The 19,097-nt window shown below is 47.7% G+C and overlaps 1 protein-coding gene across 2 annotated transcripts in view; it reads right to left on the minus strand.

Annotated features, from left to right (window-relative positions):
• Nucleotides 1-229: 229 nt before the first annotated feature.
• The window catches only part of LOC137786550 (retinoic acid-induced protein 1), a 59,430-nt gene continuing 40,562 nt past the window's right edge, over nt 230-19,097 (minus strand). Inside the window, exons 2-5 of one of the 2 annotated variants that reach the window (XM_068578492.1) lie at nt 4,232-10,834; nt 3,925-4,018; nt 2,811-2,860; nt 230-316 (exon numbers count right to left, since the gene is read on the minus strand). In XM_068578492.1, coding sequence (XP_068434593.1) covers nt 308-316; nt 2,811-2,860; nt 3,925-4,018; nt 4,232-10,756 — 6,678 coding nt within the window. In that variant the 5' untranslated portion in view covers nt 10,757-10,834 and the 3' untranslated portion in view covers nt 230-307. The remainder of the gene's footprint in view (nt 317-2,810; nt 2,861-3,924; nt 4,019-4,231; nt 10,835-19,097) is intronic. The other variant, XM_068578494.1, reaches the window with a different exon arrangement.

Consider the following 19,097-nt stretch of genomic DNA (forward strand, 5'->3'; position numbering starts at 1 on the left):
TAAACAGCGCCGCTGCCTTCTGCCTTCCAGTGAGGGGCTCAATCGGGGAAAGACATTTCCAGGCCGAGTTCAGGGAGCAGCTTATTCTCTGCGGAGCCATCATCCGGGGTTTTGTGGCTCCACCTCATCGCCGCCTTTTATCCTCCCCCAGACCCACTGGCCGACGTGCCTGTCCGTCATCACTCATCACCGTGTCTTCTAGGTGTAGGTGGCTGTATGGACAGCATCTTTGTTTGCCTTGCTGGATAGGTGATGCTTGCTTGGCTGAGAGGTGGTGTTGGTGGTGGAGGTGGTGAATTGGAATATCTTACAGGTCCTGTAGGGAAAACAAAAAGGAAAGAGAGGCTGACATGAATTCAAGTGACAGACACACAGAGAGGGATACAAATAAGAGCTGTGCCAGAGGTTTTGAGGTACTGCTACACAACACTGCAGAACATGGGCCTTCATGTTTTGTTGTTAAGTCTAAACCATTAAACTGTGCATGATGTGCTTTTATGGGGAAAAAAAAAATCTGCAATACATGTACATGCAAGTGGGATCTCACATGTATGTGCTATACACGCATCGTGGTGAGAGCTCCTGTGCGGGCCTGCAGACACGTCAGTGAGCCGGCTGCCGCGTGCAGGAGATGGATGCAGCTGGCTGGTGAACCAGCTCCACTGTGAAAGACACAGCGGGAACGCCTACTAATTGAGCTGGTGCGGTGGTGGTGAGCGCTTTCTTTCCCCTTATCCTCTTCCGCAGAACCCCAGCATCTCTCGTTCACTCTTTCCGTCTTCCCTCTGAACTGACAATTGCCCATCCTTATGGCCTGGACTCAGATCAGCAGCGTTCTCTCTCTCTCTCTCTCTCTCTCTCTCTCTCTCTCTCTCTCTGTCTTCCATCTCTCTTTCTGTTTACCTCTCTGGAGGAGCTCATTCTTTTAAACCTTCAATCTCACTACTTCTCTCGCTTTCTCCATCGCCGAGCGTTGCCTGTCTCTCTTGTTGCCTGTCTCTCTTGTTGCCTGTCTCTCTTGTTGCCCTTCTTTTCTCTTTCCATTCCGTCTCTTTCATTCTTTCGCTCTCTGATCTAACTGCCCCCATTCGTCTTTTGTTCCCACTCAGCCGCTGCACAAAACTCTTTTTTCTTCTCTCTGCCTGCATGTCTCTCTGTGTATTTGTGTGTGAGCTTACAGGTACCCCGTTAATGAATCTGCGTGGACGCACACAGTGTGTGTCCCTTAGCTCTCGATCGCCACAGCTGTAGGCAACATGTGTGTGTGTGATTTCATGGATATATGTGTTTCAGGCCTGAACACAGGCAGAGGGAGAATTTCCGAGGGGACCCACGGGTGGGGTGGTTGTGTGTGCATCTGTGCATGTTCGTATGTGTCTGCTCATCCCTTTGATTAGGCTGCTCAGCGTAAATTGGCGCTGCACAGACCCACACACAGACCTTCAGATCCCTCAGCTGATGACAGCTCTGCCTCAGCCCGCTAACAACAATCTCTCTCTCTCTCTCTCTCTCTCTCTCTCTCTCTCTGTCTCGCTCTCCTTTTTCTCTCTGTTTCACATACTCTATTTCTGCCGCTTAGACGTGGGAGTTGAGGTGAGGAGAGGCGGGGAGAGGAGATGAGAGAGAAAGATGGAGGAAGGGATGAAGGGAGGACGACTAAAAGAGTGAAAAAAGGGAGCGCGCAGGAGATGAGGGGTGAAGAGAATGAGGGAGCTGGAACAGCAGGGAGTCGCACAAGCAAAATAAGGAGGGGTGGGGGAAAGAAATAACAAGAGGAAGACGGAGAGAGAACGGGTGGAAAGAGCATGTGGGGAGGATTGCAGGCAGTGATGCTGGGTGGGGTGTTTTGATCAGCAGCCAGCTTTTCATCCCTGTCAGTCTGCACAGAGGAGAACAGGAAAGGAAGAGGAAGGGAGGGAAGGAAGGAGAGATGCAGAGAAGGGAGGGAGGAAGGGAGGCTGCTGCCACCGCTGCCTCAATGCACCGCTGCTCCCTGCTGAATGTCAGCATCTCTTCCTCTCTACTTCCCTCCCCCCATCCCTCAGCATCTGACCTTCCTCTTTGTGCTGCAGTGCAAACATGCCACCGCTAGATGGCGTTTGTCTTGCAGGAGAGTTGATTGTGGCATGGGCTTTTCATAATAACACAAAAACGATGGCCCATTGTAGTCGTGGTGGTCTGCCGTCATAAGAGTGCTTATTGAGTGACGGCACTGCATGAAGGGCGCAAGGGTGAGTGTTCGCGCAACCACCGGTGGTTGATATGGGTTCAGCTTGCCAAGGTCATTGGGTACATATTGATTTGGTAACAGAATATCGGTCAGTCCGAGATGAGATCGTGACCATCTTGGCATGGGAATGGATGGGGTACTTCATACAGATGTACAAAGCACACCAACATGAACCCTTGTGTTTCTTTTTTTGATTCTTTCTCTGTTCGACAAGAGCTGACAATTGTGTTTTCTGCTCTGCACTGTATCATCTATCCAGCCATGGTGCTGCTGCTTGTGACAGCAATGTGTGAACTCATTTTCTTTTTTTGGCGAGAGGCATGGGGGGAAAAACAATAAAATCTCAAATGCACAGCTTGGAGCAGAGAGTTCTCATGGGACTTACACAAACCTAAAACTGTAAATGGACACATGAAAACATTGATGCCTGAGAAGTTTTTACAATGAGTGATACCAAATCATCTCACTGTAAAAGCAGGATACACTAAAAATGTGTCAATGAATTTAAACCCTAAAAACTGACAATATGTAAAGATTGATACAAATGTATTCACTATTTTAAAGGTTTTTATTTTCTTACCTCATGTTTAGGACATTTTATGGAGAAATCATCTTCGTGGAATGTGCAGCCTAGGCAGGGAAAGAGGAAGCAAAGAAAAGGAATGAGCTAGATATCGACAATAACAATGAATGAAACAAATACCATGAGGCTACACACAACAACAACCCAACACACAACAAATAGAGTTAGAGAGAGAGAGAGAGAGAGAGAGAGAGAGAGAGAGAGAGAGAGAGAGAGAGAGAGAGAGAGAGACACCGAGTGGATAAGTTGCGTTGCAGACAGACAGTCAGATATGGCCGGTGCACTCAGCAGGATTAAAAAGGGCCTCGATCTGCTCCCTGTGCTGGCTCAAGGCAGACGTGGCAGGCCTTCTAATCCTCACACTGTACTTTCTTGGCATGAGGTAATGTAAGGGGAAGCCATACAACAACACATGTTCTGCTGACACACAGACACTCACTTATATTGACAACAATGAACAGGGACACACACACACACACACACACACACACGCACACACACACACACACACACAAGCATTGAAGGGAGTGTGGTTGTAAGACGCACACAGGGTAGCATTATGGCCAACATTCAGGCAGGAGGCAGGAGGGCACACACGCCAACACACACACGTACAAACACACGCACGCACGCACGCACGCACGCACACACACACACACACATACACACACACAGTCCCCAGACAGGAAAACGGATGGACGGAGCCACAGGGGTTGTGGTCAATAATGCACACCCTCCACCCTCTATCTCTTCCCCCTTCTTCCTTTTGCTCACTCCAGGATCCCACTTTTCCCTCATCATCCCTTTTATTCAAGGCTCCCTGCCTCTTTTCCTTCCCTCCTTACCGCTTTTGCACTCTCTTAGCACTCTCAGACATCTCTTCTCACACTCAATAATGTTACTTCCTGATGCATTTTCCCCACATCCACTTTCCCTCCCCTCGCTTTCTTCCCTCGACTTTCATTTTTCTCTTTTTTTTTCTACCTGCCTTAATTTTCTTTCCCCACAACCCTCTAAAACCCACGTTCAATTTACTATTCCCAAATTTCCTCCTCATTTCCCTGACTTTCTCCCTTGTTGCTCTCTTCCTTCTCTCGCTGTGGTCTCTTACCTATCTCTTTGGCGCAGACATAGTGGTATTTATGAGAGCAGCCTCTCCAACAGCAGCTGAGGGACGCCCCCACAATCTGGCACTTGTAGCAGCTCTGGGGTTAGTAAGACAAATGCACATATGGACCAAGATTTAACAAAGAAACAAACAAATTGACCGATAGAGGGACAAAGAGGGTAAAAAGAAGAAAAAAATGACAAAATGTTAACGTCATTTTCTCCAAGAAGCTGCATATTATTTCCATTTATTTTTTAACTTAACTTAATCATGCATACATTTTTAGAATATATGTTGATTGCTATTGTACCGTTTGGGCTGAGTTGCTGGCAGCCTCCCTCAGTCCGTATAGCCTCCCAGCTACCATAATGACTCCCTTGGTCCAGATGGCACAGTTTTCATGGGCCCAATGCTCTTTAGCCTCTGCCTCCACTTGTAGCCTTTTGAACATGCTGTCACCACCCTCTTGGTCATCACTTGAGGCTCCAGTGTTGATGGCCTGGAGCTGCTTCATCCTCCTAAACCTCTCTCGGAGAGTTAATCTTCGAGGACCACTCTCCTGACCCGTCCTCTCTGCTCTTTCTGCCCTCCGGTAGCGCCAATGGTGCCTGCTGCTACTGCCCTCTTGAGTGAAAGCCTCTGTATTGTCCTCCTTTTCTGTGCTGCCCTCACCCTCGCTCTTTGAGGAGCTGGGTTCTTCACTGCTGCTACTGTTATTGTCATTGGTCTTCTGTGACTCTTCCCTGACGGATTCTGTGTGCCCCATTGTCAACATTTTCCGTGGAACGCCATCCTCTGTGTAGTAGGGTCCACACAAATCACCTAGGTCTCGGTAGTTTGCTGGCTTTCCACACAAGCAACATGTAAGACACCTGTCAATGAGATTTCTTTTCACCAAGGGTCCTTGTAGCATGGCAGCAGTGTGTGGCACTATTTTTGCAACTGTGAAAGGATTCCTCATTCTAAGTATGCCCTTTTTTCTGCGTCTCTGAAAAACCACTGCATCCTCAGGCTTGTTAACGATGGCACACCAGGAAGAAAAGTCTCTGGAATTGTTAATCCGCACATATGGACAGAAAGACAGTTTAGAACTTTGATGGACTGGTTTGCGCCTGATTCTTTTCACAGAAATGATCTCAGTCTGCTTTTCGGATATTGTCACTACAGGACCCACGATACATGTTTCTACTTTTTCCTTCTTTTCCGTTTCTTCTTTTTCTCTCTCCTCTTTTTCGTCCCGTTCACATCCTGCAGCCCTTACAACTGCTTCAATAACCTCAATGGCGTCTTTCATCCCAGGTTTTGGCCCGGGCTTTTTGTGGACCTTCATTGGCTTGCCAGGAATCTGCTCTGCTGAAGTTTTGCCTCGTTTCCTCTGAGTTGGATTTGCGGATGGTTTTCTGCCTCTCTTAGGTTTCTGAGAGAGTTCTTTGCTGGTTACCTGGGGGGCTTCTGTGATCTCATCTGTGGTGATTGGAAGAGGTGTTGTGGACTCGGTGGGGGTTACCGTCCCTTCCACCCTCTCCTGTTGTTCTACTGATTCAATATTTTTCTCCTCAACTGTCTCTGTTTCTTCGACAGCGGCTTGGCCCTTTCTTTTCTTTCTCCTCTGTTTTAGATGCATCTCATGGTTGTTTTTAATGGCCCTCTGCTTGGCTAGTCTTGGTGTTGTAACTATTAGGCTCCCTGCTTCCAGGGCTACTATTGAGGCATCTGTGCTCTCCACCATGGCCCATCTCTTTCTTTTAGTTCTGCTGGACTTAGTGGGAGCAAATGATACACCTTTAGAGGCCTGTTGTGTCCACTCTCCTTGAGACCTGACTTCAACTGGAGCCTCTATTGAGCTCCAATACTTGTCAGCTCTGACACCATGCTGTATCCCAGGTTGTATGTGTTCTTGCCTTGTCTCTTCTTTATTCACAATCCCTTTTTCCATCCCGTGTCGCACTTCTTCTGCTGTTGATGCCTCTCTTACTTGTGCCATCTCCTTTTTTCTCACTGCTCCTTCACGTTGTTTTAATACTTCCTGTCTAGAATCTATGCTTTTTACCTCTCCCTCTATCACCTCAATGGTATTCATGAGGATAGATGGCTCACCTTCCTTTAGGACAAGTTGAGGCAAAGCCTTGGCTGTCACATCTTCACTTAGATTGCTGTCCATCTGGGGAATTGGTAGGTGTTTCTTTGAGCTTGGAGATGTAATTTTCTGCACCATGGCCTCATATTTCTGTCCTCTGCCTTTGCGTGGTGGAAGAACTTTCGTTTTTGTGGGGCATTGAGGAGGCACCACAGGCACATCACTAGTGATGTCCGTCTCAACGATGTTTGGAGGAGTGTCTTTGAGTGGGAGAGTGACCACAGAGACCTTCTTGGATGGCCCTCGCTTTCTTTTAGGGCCACGAACACCTTTCTCTTTCAGTGTAGAGATAACCTGTTCAACTAGAGACGGTTGAGGTGTTAAGGATTTTGGTTTGGGCTTTGGACCCCTCTTTTTCTTTGCTGGTGTTGTAGAAAGTTCTGGGCTAGGTTTCCGTTTCAATGGAGGTAATGTCTTTTCTTCAGATTGTTCCATTAGGACTGATGTGGCAAGCGGTGCATATGGGTCTGCTGAAACATCTGTATTTTTGACTGCATTGGGAATGGAAGTTGGTGTTTGTTCCACATTAACAGGTTCCTCTTCTTTTAGAGAATCATCAGGAGCTTTAATTTCTGTTAGTGTCTGGGGAAAAATATCTTCCCCTGTGATTTTTTCTTTTGATAATTTTTCTTGCGAGGGCTTTCTGGATCTTAAGACCATGTTCTTACCCTCCTTCTCTGGAGCCGTAACCTCATTGCTTACTTGTTTTTCGTCCTCGTTTACTGGTTTAGCATCCTGGGTTGCTTGTGATATTAAAGCTTTTGGGCTCTTTTTGGCTCTGCTTTGCAGTCCTGTCAAAGGTTGAATGGTTTCTTCTTGTTGTCCCAACTTTGCCTTAGAAACTGAGCCTTTAGGGCGACCTACTGAGGCCTTGATGGGTGCGGTGTCATCGGGAAGCAAATCATCTGCATGCTTGGCTCCAGTCTTAGGTCCTGGTTTCGGACCTGACTTTAGAGCTTGTTTTGGAACAGGTTTTGGCCCAGGTTTTGGCCCAGATTTTGAGCCTGGTTTGGGTCCTGGTTTTCGTTTCACTGGTGTTTCAATCATCTGTGGCGGCTCTAATTCCCTTGGCACAGGTTTAGGTCCTGATTTAGGTCCAGGCTTTGGGCCGGGCTTTGGTCCAGTTTTAAGACTAGGTTTAGGCCCTGGTTTGGGACCTGGCTTTGCCCCCGTTTTCGGCCCTGATTTTGTTCCAGGTTTTGGCCCTGTTTTAAGCCCAGGCTTTAAACCTGGTTTTGGGCCTGGTTTTCTCTTCACATGAGGCTCAACTTTGGGTGGCAAATCTGGTGCATTGAATGACCGAGTGCACATTCTCGAACGGAAACCATCAGTTATCATTTTGGGAGTCTGGCTTACAATAGATTCCTGATGAGCTAGGTCCATTGTATCTGAGAATAACATGGTTTTGCTTGGAGGCATGCAGGGTTTCTGTGTAAGCGAAGGAGCTCCTTCCTCTTCCTTTCCCCCCTCCCTTTCCATGCTTAGCTGTTGCCTGATTCCCACGCCTGAATGCATGATTCTTCTTCTACCCCTTGCATGCTTACGTCCAAATGCCCTTGGCTGAGCAGATGGGGCCACAGGTTCTGGTTTGGCCAAGGGAGTCACTGCACTGGCGCAGCTGATGCCCGACTCCATGTCTTCATCACCTTTTTTGGGGGAGGGAGGAGTGTCTGCCCAGGAGGAGGCTGAGGGAAGTATTGACTTCCCTGGCAGTTGAGGAGAGTCTGGCTCCAGCACTTTAGCATCACTGTGATCAATATGATCCCTGGCCTGAGCTGAAGGTGTTGTCTTGTCATTGAGCGCTGAGAAGACTGGCATAGCAGACTGAGGCTGAGGAGCAGTGTCACCAATCGCTGACTCCCTTGCCGTAGCATCCACTGCTGCCGTTGCTGCTGCTGCATTTGGATGGGCAGGCGCCCCTGCAGGCTCGTTGTCAGTATGGAGCTCTGTACTCTGACTCTCTGTCCTGCTGCAGAGATCCCCAAATGACTTCTCTTGCCCATCTCTATTAATGTGATCCTCAGTCGATGACACTTCCTCCCCCTCCTCCAGTTCCTCCCTAACCCCTACAGACAGAGGAGGGGAAAGAGAATTTAGTTGTCTCTGTATTTCTCCTTCTCCTTCTTCATCTGCCTCATCCTGTGCGCTCTCATCCTCCTCCCCCTCCACTTCATCCTCCTCATCTCTGCTCTCTCTCTTGACTGAGTTGTTCTCGTCCAAGGCCTCAACTTGGGGGGTTGGAGAGGTGTTCTCTGAGCTGTCATCCTTCTCTGTGGAATATTGATCCTGTTCAAGGTCACCCCTAGATATAAAAGGCAATGTTTTCACTGAGCTCTCAGATGCAGTTGGAGACTCAGATTTGAACGCTTCTGATTTCATTTCATGGACAAAGTGTTCCTTGTGGCTGGAGTCAGAGAGAGCTGCTGGGGATTGTTCAACTGAGTCTCTTATATCAGGGTCATATTTGCTCTGGACCGTTTGGTACAATGTCTCCTTGTAGCAATATCTTTTTTCTGTCATTGATTTGTTTACATTGCTGTAAAGAGCTGGACATTTCTCTTCATCTGACCATTTCTCCAGATTTTCTGTAGATTTAGTTGTGTCTGAATCTCTCTCGCTTTCAGGAGATTTCTCTGTCGACACCTCCTCTTTGTCAGCTGATTTTTCTGTCCAGGCTGATTCCTCAAAGTTCTCTTTAACAGGCTCGTTGATATGCTGTATATCTGAAGGGGAGTCCCTCTCTTGTTTCATTGGACTGGGGATTGTAATGCTTGTAGGAGACCTCTCATCGCCAATGCTCTTTACTGGAGTATTCATGCCATCCCCTCTCTGCCCTGACTGACATCGAGTCGGGTCAGGGGTAAGGTTGTGCAAACCTGAGTCTCCAGACCTGGTGGACATATCATCTGGAGATGTCATGGAGCATGAAGAGGCTGTGTCCAGGTTGAGTTGTGTGTTATTGGGAGCCTGTGCTGGACTTCTACCCTGGCCACAGTAGTAATAACCCCTCTCCAGTTGTTCATCACTACTGCTGGAGTAGCCTCCCTCATGGAGTTCCATGGGCATTGTCTGGTGCTGTGGGGTAGAGTAAGGGTCCTGCATGGGGCCTCCAATACTACCACCACCATCTGGATATGGAGGACTTTTGTACTCCTCACCCTTTTTGATGGATGCTCCGCTTCCAGCACTGCTGTTGCTACCTCCACTGCTGCGCTTACCACCTTTCTTGTTGGCCACCAGGGCCTCTGATAGCAGCAACTGCTGGACATTATTAGAGATGTTCTCTACCTGAGAGGTGAGGGCATTCAGACTCCACAAACTGGGGTTTGACAACAGCTTCTCCGAGAAGCGTTCTTTCATGGTGGGGACCTGCGGTGTGGTGGTGTAGCTGTGGGGGGCTGGATGGGGCACATTGGGTGAGGGATGTGAGCGAGGGGGCATCAACATGGTATTGGTGCTGGCTTGCTCCTGCATGCCAGCTGAAGAGGATGAAGACGAGGATGCTGCCCCAGGGGTCATGGGAGGTTGGCTATACTGGAATGACTCTGGATTGGTCATGAGTGGTGAAGGGGTGGAGCTGTACGAGGGGGAGCGTCCTACAGAGCGGGCTGGAGAGTGGCTTGAGGAGGGGCTACAAGTCTGATAATACTGCTCTGGTGATCTGACAGACAGCTCTGAGAGACAGTAGTTTTGTTGGGGTTGGCTGTAGTGTTGGTATTTAGGGTGGGGCTCCTGGGGGTTGGTCATGGCCTGTAAAGGGGGCTGCTGCTCATAACCTCTGGATGGAGGCTGCTGGTAGCCATAACTGTTCTGGGTCGACCTGTAAACCCCCTGCTTCAGACTGCTGTGGCTGCTCATTTGTCTGCCATACTGGGAATTTGGGGGAATGCTGTAACCTTTATAACAGTGGGGCATTGGGCTGCACTTTTCCATGTATGGCGAAGGAGAGGGAGAGTGCTGTGGGTAGTGAAGGTGACTCTGGGGGTACATGAGAGGGGAGGGGGCGGGGTTAGCGGGGTGGGCCTGATGGTGGGGGCTGGTATAGGCAGGGGTGGTGGGCTGGTGACACTGGGTTTGGGAATGGGCCAGCATGGTCTGGTCTATGTACTGGGAGGAGACAGGTGCAGGGGTACCACCAGCCTCTATACGCCCCACCATCTCCTGGTCATACTGTGCTAACTGGGCAGAGTCCTCCCATTTCTGCTGAAGGTGGCCCTCGCTTAAATACTGGGCCGAGTAACTCCCAGGGCCCATGTGGGTACTATAGGCCCCGGGACCCTGTAGGTGCTGACTGGGGTTTGGTGGGGGCACTTTGCTTCCTCTGTAGGCTTTCTTTGTCTGCGAAGGTGCCGTGCCCCCATTTCCACTCCCATTTCCTCCACCATTGCCTGGGTAACCTGGGTAGGCCTGCTGGCTGTAACAGTCCTTGGGTCCTCCTCCAGTGACCGGTCCTCCAGTTACTGGTCCTCCAGACGGAGTCATGCTTGTGGGGTTCGCCAGCGAATGAGCCTCATAGCCTGTTCTGCTGTGCCCGGGGACTGGGCCGGGATGTGGACCTGGGCTTGGGTGCGGGTGCTGCGGGTGGGGTTGATGCGGGTGTTGTCGGTAGGTCTCCAGACGGGATAATTCATGGGACTCCTGCTGGTAGCAGGGTTGGTTGCTGTGGTAACCACCGCTGCGCTCACGGAAGGACTGCATAACTCCCTCCGACTGCAGCCGGAGCTGGGAGGGGGAGGTGAGGTGAGACAGGAAAGGGGGAAGGGGGGGTTTGGGGTTCTGAAGGCAGGGAGAGAAGGGGCGAGAGAAAAGAGAGAAACATTGTGATGGTTAGTGCTGTTGAGCCTCAGGTCAATATATCTTACATTTTATCCTCTCATATTCAATGTCTAATTCTACTTTAACATCCACCTGAAGTCAAAGCTAAATTCTCTCCCCCTTTGAGAACCATTAAAGATATCGTTTTTTCACGCTTGATCACACTCACATTCAAGCACACACTACGGACATCCAGTAGATACAGTATTATCAGCTTTTTTCTGCCAGATTTTAAGACATTTTGCATGTGTATTTGTGAATATGCATTCCTGTGTGTGTGTGTGTGTGTGTGTGTGTGTAGAAAATGGCCCCTAAATGGTGCCGGCTCCAGAATCTGTTTCAGCCGCTCAAGATGGAGGGGCAGACAAGTGAAGCAGTCTCTGGTGCAACGATTGACATGACTGGAAGAGAAGCTAGAAACATAGATGATGGAACTTAATTACTAAGCAGTAATAAATAAGTAATCATAACAACCACAGTGTGGATGTGTGTGTTAATATGTCAGGGTGCATGATTGAGACAAGGCAAATGTTCAAACACAGCAGGCCACAGCAATAAAATTACATCTGAAGAGCAACCACGTTGGTTCATAACACTCACGTCCAGCTCCTCTGTGGCTATTTAGCTTTCCAGCTGACTTTTTATTCATTATTATTGTTTTGGATCAAATATGATCCCCAGACTTAGCTCCATTTTTCTAAACGCTCTAAGATATTAAAAATGTATAACCTAAACAAACGATGTAAAGCGATATTATCTGGTTTCTCTTTGATGCAGCGTTTCAGAAAAGGTTTCACTTAGCCCGATTTTCCTTCTCTTCGCCTCTGTCTTTTCCTGCACAGATGCAAACACAAATGTCCTCTAAGAGGAAGTGGGAAGTGTGTTTATGTACATGCTTTAAGTACACCAGTAGGGGTGTCATAGAGTGTGTTTGGTGTGTTTCTTGCAGTGTATAAGTGCACGTGGCAATGTTTGTAATCTATTGCCTACTTTTCCATGTGTGTGTGTGTGTGTGTGTGTGTGTGTGTGTGCGTGCATGTTTGTGAGTGTGTGCTTATGCATTAATACAAAAGAAAAAGGAAGAGGGAAGTTGGGCAAGTGCTCTGCTCTATAAAAGGAACAGAGTCACCTGGAGACGGAGCACTGAGCTTGTGTGCGTGTCCGTGTGTGTTTTTGTGTGCGTGTGTCAGCCGTTTCCAGCACATCCCAGCATTCAACCCACCCAAGGGACAATGGTGCATCCCACCAGACGCAGAGTGGCATTATTCATCTCTGAAGCACAGTGTGTGTGTGTGTGTGTGTGTGTGTGTGTGTGTGTGTGTGTGTGTGTGTGTGTGTGTGCAAGGAGGTGAAGAAGTGTGGGATTATTGTGTGCATTTATTCTTGTGTGTGCGTGAATGTGAGTGAGTGTAGGTCTGTTTGTGTTTATGTATGAAGCAGGCCCACATCTTTCGGTAGTCCCATAAATATACACACAAACACACACATTCATAGGCAAACACGTACACACCAAAAACACACCTACAGATTCCCCTGGAGATTCTCTGTCCTCCATACTACCTTTCTATCTCCCTTGCCTGCAGCCTATGCTTCATGTGACGCACACAAATGTGTGGTCACATTTTGTTTGTTTTGATTGTATTTCATTTTATTTCTATGATGTGTTATATGGTCACATTTTGTTTGCTTTGTATTTCATCGTTTCTATCGGATGTTATGCCATATGTGCCCAGTGGGTGGCAGTGAACAGTCTCATGTATATCTTGAGAAGACGCGGGAAAAAGAAGAAGAAAAAAAGGAAGAAGAAGAAGAAGACGGCCGCCGTTAGTGAGCTAGCTAGCTGAGTTATTTTTTTGTTTTTTTTACGTGTGTCCGTGATCCATGGAAAGTGACTTCACGCCTTGTTATTAAATTCGTGTTCTAACGAAACGCGGATGTCGTACTTCTCTCCGCACTAAGCGGTATTAAGTCTGTTACCAGTCCATTCATCTGGGATCTGTAACAGATCTTTGGGGGCTCGTCCGGGATCGGCAGTGCTACGGAGGTCCGACAACTGCTGATCTAGTGATCCGTGAACCGTGGGCCAGAGTGACGACACGTTGCCAGAGCGAGGGGAACTACGAGGGTGCGACTGCCAGGGTGAGGGAGCCAGCAGAGTGGAATCTAAGCCAAGAGAGCGCAACTCAACAGTCCCAGAGCGTCAACAACGTGCGCCATGTCTGACAACGAGAGAAAGAGACTTGTTTGGACAATAAAGAAACGACTTCACCACCTGACCACCGAAGAGATTTTCGAACTCACTCAAAACATTGGATCAGTTGATGAACTTCGATCAGATAAGTTGGACGAAGATGACGAGGAGAGTTGTTTTGAATATCTGTCTGCTTATATGTCTAGCAACTTCCTATTGATGTTAGAAGATGAGGGTATTTCATGGTTACTGGAACTAAAAGATAAAGTAGATGAGATCATTGAAGACCATAGCAAGAGTCCAGAGGCTCAACAGTTAAATACTGAGGGGGACATTAACATCTCGACTGTGCTACATGAAGTGACTAGAGTGAACACTGACACACAGGGGACACACACACAAACTGACACAGCCACTGCTAATACGGGTACCCATGAATCTCATATGCAGAAGTTACTGTCCAGTTATGAGGAGATGTACAATAAACTCCTCCAGCTAAATGTCCCACTTACAACACCCATCATGTCAGACAAGCAGGTATCTAGTTTGAGGGACCATAACCCCCCTAGCAGGCTAAACACAGTCCACTCACCCTCACGTTTACCTTCCTCCAGCACAGCGAAACAGCCCACCCAAACCAGTAGACTAAACATTGATCAGTCACCTCACTATATACCGCAGTTGAGAACCGAGCAGCCCACTCATGCAAGTGAAACTATGATAGCCTTAAGGGATCTTCCGCTACTACAACGTAGGGAATTTAAAATACATGGAGGACAAATCGGGGACACTGCATCAGACATGAGCTATAACAGCATCTGCAAACAAGTAGAGGAGGGACTGAGGGAGGGACACACACAGAATGAGATCATCAAAGGCGTCCTGCGCATAATTAAACCTGGAAACTTTAGAGATATGCTCACAAACAAAGAAGAAATGACTGTCACAGAGCTGAAAAGTTTCCTCCAATCTCATCTTGGTGAGAGGGGCAGCACAGAACTATTTCAAGAACTGATGTGTGCGAAACAACATGAACATGAGACACCCCAGCAGTTCTTATACAGGACAATTGGACTAAAGCAGAAGATAATGTTCACATCCAGACAGTCTAACTCTGTGGTTAAGTATGATGCAGCCACAGTACAGTGTGTGTTCCTTAACACCATCTACCAGGGTCTGGGTGAGAAACATGAGGATGTGAGGAGAGATCTAAAACCTCTTCTGTCTGACGCCACCCTGTCGGACGAATCACTACTGAGACAAGTAATTCAAACTACCAATGAAGAAAGTGAAAGGAAGCGCAGACTGGGTCGCAGCTCCATCCGCAAAGTGACTCAGGCCCACAGTACTCATGCAGAACCGGAAAAGACAAACAAATGTGACAACAAGAATACTGAAACTGAAAATAAAGACAAGACAATTCAAAGACTAGCGGCTCAGGTTGAGGCCTTAAATCAGACCATAGATTCATTGAAACGACTTAGAAAACAAACTCAGGTGTCTGAACAGCCATACTCACCTGTGTATAGATACACAACTGACAAAGCTATTTCACAGAGAAGAAAAAGACCATTTGGATGCTCTCAGTGTGTAGAACAAGGTCAACCTGACTGTAGCCATTGTTTCGCTTGTGGAGGGGAAGGTCACCGTGCTGTAGGTTGCCTGAACAAACCAAAGCCGTCGGGAAACGGGCCTCGGTCATAGAAGAGGGACGAGCTGTGACCGCATTCAAGACCAAGTCCCATCGCAGTGATGTGCTGGCATCCGAGACTGTTAGTGTCAGTTCAACCACTTCCCCTCAGTTGTCCAACAAATCACAGCCAGACACAGACAAAGTAGCTCCACTAATAGGGCGCAGATCCCTGCTAAAATGCAGCATGGCAGGCTATGCTGTCACTGTTCTGTTGGACACTGGAGCAAATGTGAGCATCCTTGATTGTACCTGGAAAGAGAAATACTTACCCTATCAAGATATCCGACCCCTCAGTGAGCTCATTGACAAGGAACTGGATGTACTAGCCATCACAGGAGACGAAGTACCCTATGACGGATGGGTTGAGGTAATAGTCAACCTACAAGGTAATGATGACCCAGACCTGTCTATTCGAGTGCCATTCCTAGTGAGTCGTTTAAAGATAGAAAGACCATTGATTGGATTTAATGTTATTCAAGAGCTCATTATGGGACAACAAAGTAGACCCAAAGTCCTGTCTATCCTTACCAATCTCCTTGCTGGAGCCATGGAAATTGACAGTGTCAAAGCTGAAGCAATCGTGAGTTTTGTACAGACCCAAAGATCAGAGGAAGAATCTACTACTGTGAAAGTCGGTCTGAAAGGGGCTATCATCCGTCCTGGAGAAGTGGCCTATGTCAAATGTCAAGTCCCAGACAATTTTTCATCCTCTGACTCATTGGTGTTATTTGAACCTAAATTCAACAGCTTACCATTAGAAAGACTAGACATGGGTGTGGGGTTAGTGAAAATCCATCAGTCTGACAGGCCCTACGTGGAAGTGCCAATAGGGAACCACACAGAGCAGGATATGATACTGTCCAGCAAGACAGTGATTGGTAGTATTGAGCTTGTTCAGAAAATAACAGAAGTAACAGAGCCAGAGAGTCACAAGAAACCTGAAAACATAGTACGCGGTGCCGACTCTGCATCAGTCACTAAGTTAAACAATGGCCACTCAGTCCCACTGTGGCATCCTTCTGTTGACATAAGCCATCTCGCAGAGGATCAACAGAAAAAAGTCCACCAAATGCTGTATGAAGAATCTGGAGCTTTTGCTCAGGATGATGATGACATTGGATGCATCCCCAGTCTCCAAATGAGCATCAACCTTAAGGATGATATTCCTGTTCAGCGAACCTATATATCTATTCCCAAGCCGCTCTACAAGGAGGTCAAGGAATATGTGCAGGTCCTGCTTGCTAAAGGATGGATAGTAAAGTCAAAATCACCATTTGCTGCTCCAGTGGTCTGTGTGAGGAAAAAGGATGGAACACTCAGACTGTGCATTGACTACAGACAACTCAATCAAAAGACGGTGCCAGACCGACACCCCTTACCTCGTATTCAAGACCTAATTAACACCCTTGGAGGTCACAGCTGGTTCACTATACTGGACCAAGGAAAGGCTTACCATCAGGGCTACATCGCAGAGGGATCTCGTCATATGACAGCATTTGTCACACCTTGGGGCCTCTATGAATGGGTGAGGATCCCATTTGGCCTCTCAAATGCTCCAGCCGCCTTTCAGAGAAGCATGGAGGAAATGCTTGACAGTCTGCGGGATGAATGCTGTATCCCTTACCTGGACGATGTCCTTTGCTATGGCAAATCTTTTGAAGATCACCTTGAGGGGGTTAGGCGGGTCCTAAAAGCTCTGCAACGACATGGTGTGAAGCTCAGACCAACAAAGTGTGATTTATTCAAGCCCGAAGTCAGATATGTGGGAAGGCTGGTCTCTGCTGAGGGAGTACGGATAGACCCAAAAGATCTGGATGCTGTGTTAGCCTTAAGGGAGAAGACACCCCACACGGTAGGAGATGTCAGGAAGCTACTGGGATTTCTCAGTTATTATAGGACGTACATCCAAAACTTCTCTCGCATCGCTAAGCCCATCTATGAATTGCTGCAAGTAAAAAGAAGCACAGCAGAACAACCTCCACGGATACTAAAGAAAGGTAAAGGGGCCCAGCTCTCATCAAAGTCCCCAGTCCAGTGGACGATAGAGCATCAAGGTATCCTGCACCAACTCATTGATGCTCTAACTAACCCACCTATACTGGCATATCCTGACTTTGACCTGCCCTTCACCGTACACACTGATGCCTCAGAGCAAGGGTTAGGTGCAGTGCTCTACCAGCGTCAGGAAGGAAGATTAAGAGTCATCGCCTATGGTTCTAGAACTTTGTCTCCGGCCGAGCAGAACTACAGGCTTCACTCTGGAAAGCTTGAGTTCCTCGCTTTGAAATGGGCTGTTTGTGAGAAATTCAGGGACTACCTGTTTTATGCGCCCCACTTCACCATCTACACAGACAATAACCCACTAACATATGTCATGAGCACAGCCAAACTAAACGCCGTTGGTCACCGATGGGTAGGAGAACTTGCAGACTTCCGATTTGATATCAGGTACCGACCAGGGAAGAGCAATGTTGATGCTGACACTCTATCCCGTCTACCACTGGATATGGACAGGTATGTGGGTGAGTGCACCGAGGAATTGTCCAAGGAAACAGTACTTGCAACGTGGGAAGGTAGCCAGGCCGCAGAGAAACAAGACATTGCGTATGTGGCAGCGCTTAATCTTGCACAAGGCCCAGAGACTGGTGTGATCGGACATCTACCTTCTATCAACCACGATGAACTGGTCAAGGCTCAGAGAGAAGACCCAGCAATTGGGGCACTAATAAGACTAAAAGAAACAAATAGAGTCTTGTCAAAGGAAGATCGACAAGGAGCGAATGTTCCGCTGCGAAAACTCATGCATGAATGGGGGAAACTCCAGATCAAGAACCAACTGCTGTGCAGGCAGACAACGCAGCGACAACAACTCGTCCTACCAACAAAATACCGCCCAGTGGTTTTAAAGCACCTCCATGATGACATGGGTCATGTAGGAACTGAGAGAGTTCTTACCTTGGCGAGAGAGAGGTTCTATTGGCCCTTTATGAAAAGAGACATTGAAGTTTACGTGACCAGGAAATGTCCCTGCATCAAAAAGAAGAAACCTGTCACCCACATCAGAGCACCAATGGGAAGTATCACCAGCACTTCACCCCTAGAACTGGTCTCCATCGACTTCATGCATTTAGAACCAAGTAAGGGTGGTTATGAATACATCTTGGTTGTCATAGATCATTTCACCAGATTTGCTCAAGCGTATCCAACGAGAAACAAGTCTGGAAGAACAGCTGCGGAAAGAATCTTCAACGACTTCATTCCCCGTTTTGGATACCCAGCCAAGTTACACCATGACCAAGGCAGAGAGTTCGAAAACGAACTATTCAAAACTCTACAACAACTAACCGGAGTAAGCCACTCCAGGACAACGCCATACCATCCTCAGGGTAATCCAGCAGAACGTCTAAATCGAACCCTGCTTCAGATGCTGAGAACCCTAGAAGAGAAAGAGAAGAACAACTGGAAGGAACACTTACCACAGATGGTACATGCATATAATTGCACAAAACATGAAGCCACAGGGTTTTCACCACATTACTTACTGTATGGGCGTCATCCACGCCTACCTGTTGACTTATTGTTTGGGTTGTCCACAGAAAAGGAACCAGATTCTCCCAGGGGTTATGCAGAGAAATGGGCAAAGCGAATGAGAGAAGCCTATCAAGTAGCCTCTCAGAATAGTCAACAATCAAGCGCTAGAGGCAAGAGATATTATGACCGTCACCTGAAAGGAGTCGTTCTCCAACCTGGTGACAGGGTCTTGGTTCGTAACTTGGGTGAAAGGGGGGGTCCAGGGAAATTACGGTCCTATTGGGAACAAACAGTGTATGTCGTTCGAGAACAAGTGAATGACAACCCCATTTACAAGGTGTCCCCAGAGACTGGTGGAAATAGAGTACGGACTCTTCACAGAAATCTCCTGCATGTTGTAAACGACCTACCGATTGACCTAACCCAACAGACAAAGACTACACAACTTACAGAGAGAAGGGTGCAAACCAGACCTTCAAGAACACAACACCAGAGGGAGCTATCTCAGTATAGTGACTCGTCAGACACGGACGAGGATACTCCAAGAAGACAGTACTGGTTGAGGGTTCCAAGACAGACAGAAACGGATAGAGGAGTCAGAGGACCTACTTCTCAACCTTGGGAAAATACAGCTCACATTCCAACTTCTGAACTGCCTGAACATCCCATCGTCATCTTACCTGTAGGGGAGACTCATAGAAAAGCACAACTTATGAGAGATGACAGACGAAAAAACGCTTCTGTTTTCATACCTGAAAGAGAAGTGAGACAGGACCGACCAGAATTGCAAATTGATGAAAACCCCTTAC

Source organism: Clinocottus analis, unplaced genomic scaffold, assembly GCF_023055335.1.
Source record: "Clinocottus analis isolate CAN_PGR_092001 unplaced genomic scaffold, fCliAna1.0.p SCAF_16, whole genome shotgun sequence".
NCBI lineage: Eukaryota > Metazoa > Chordata > Actinopteri > Perciformes > Cottidae > Clinocottus > Clinocottus analis.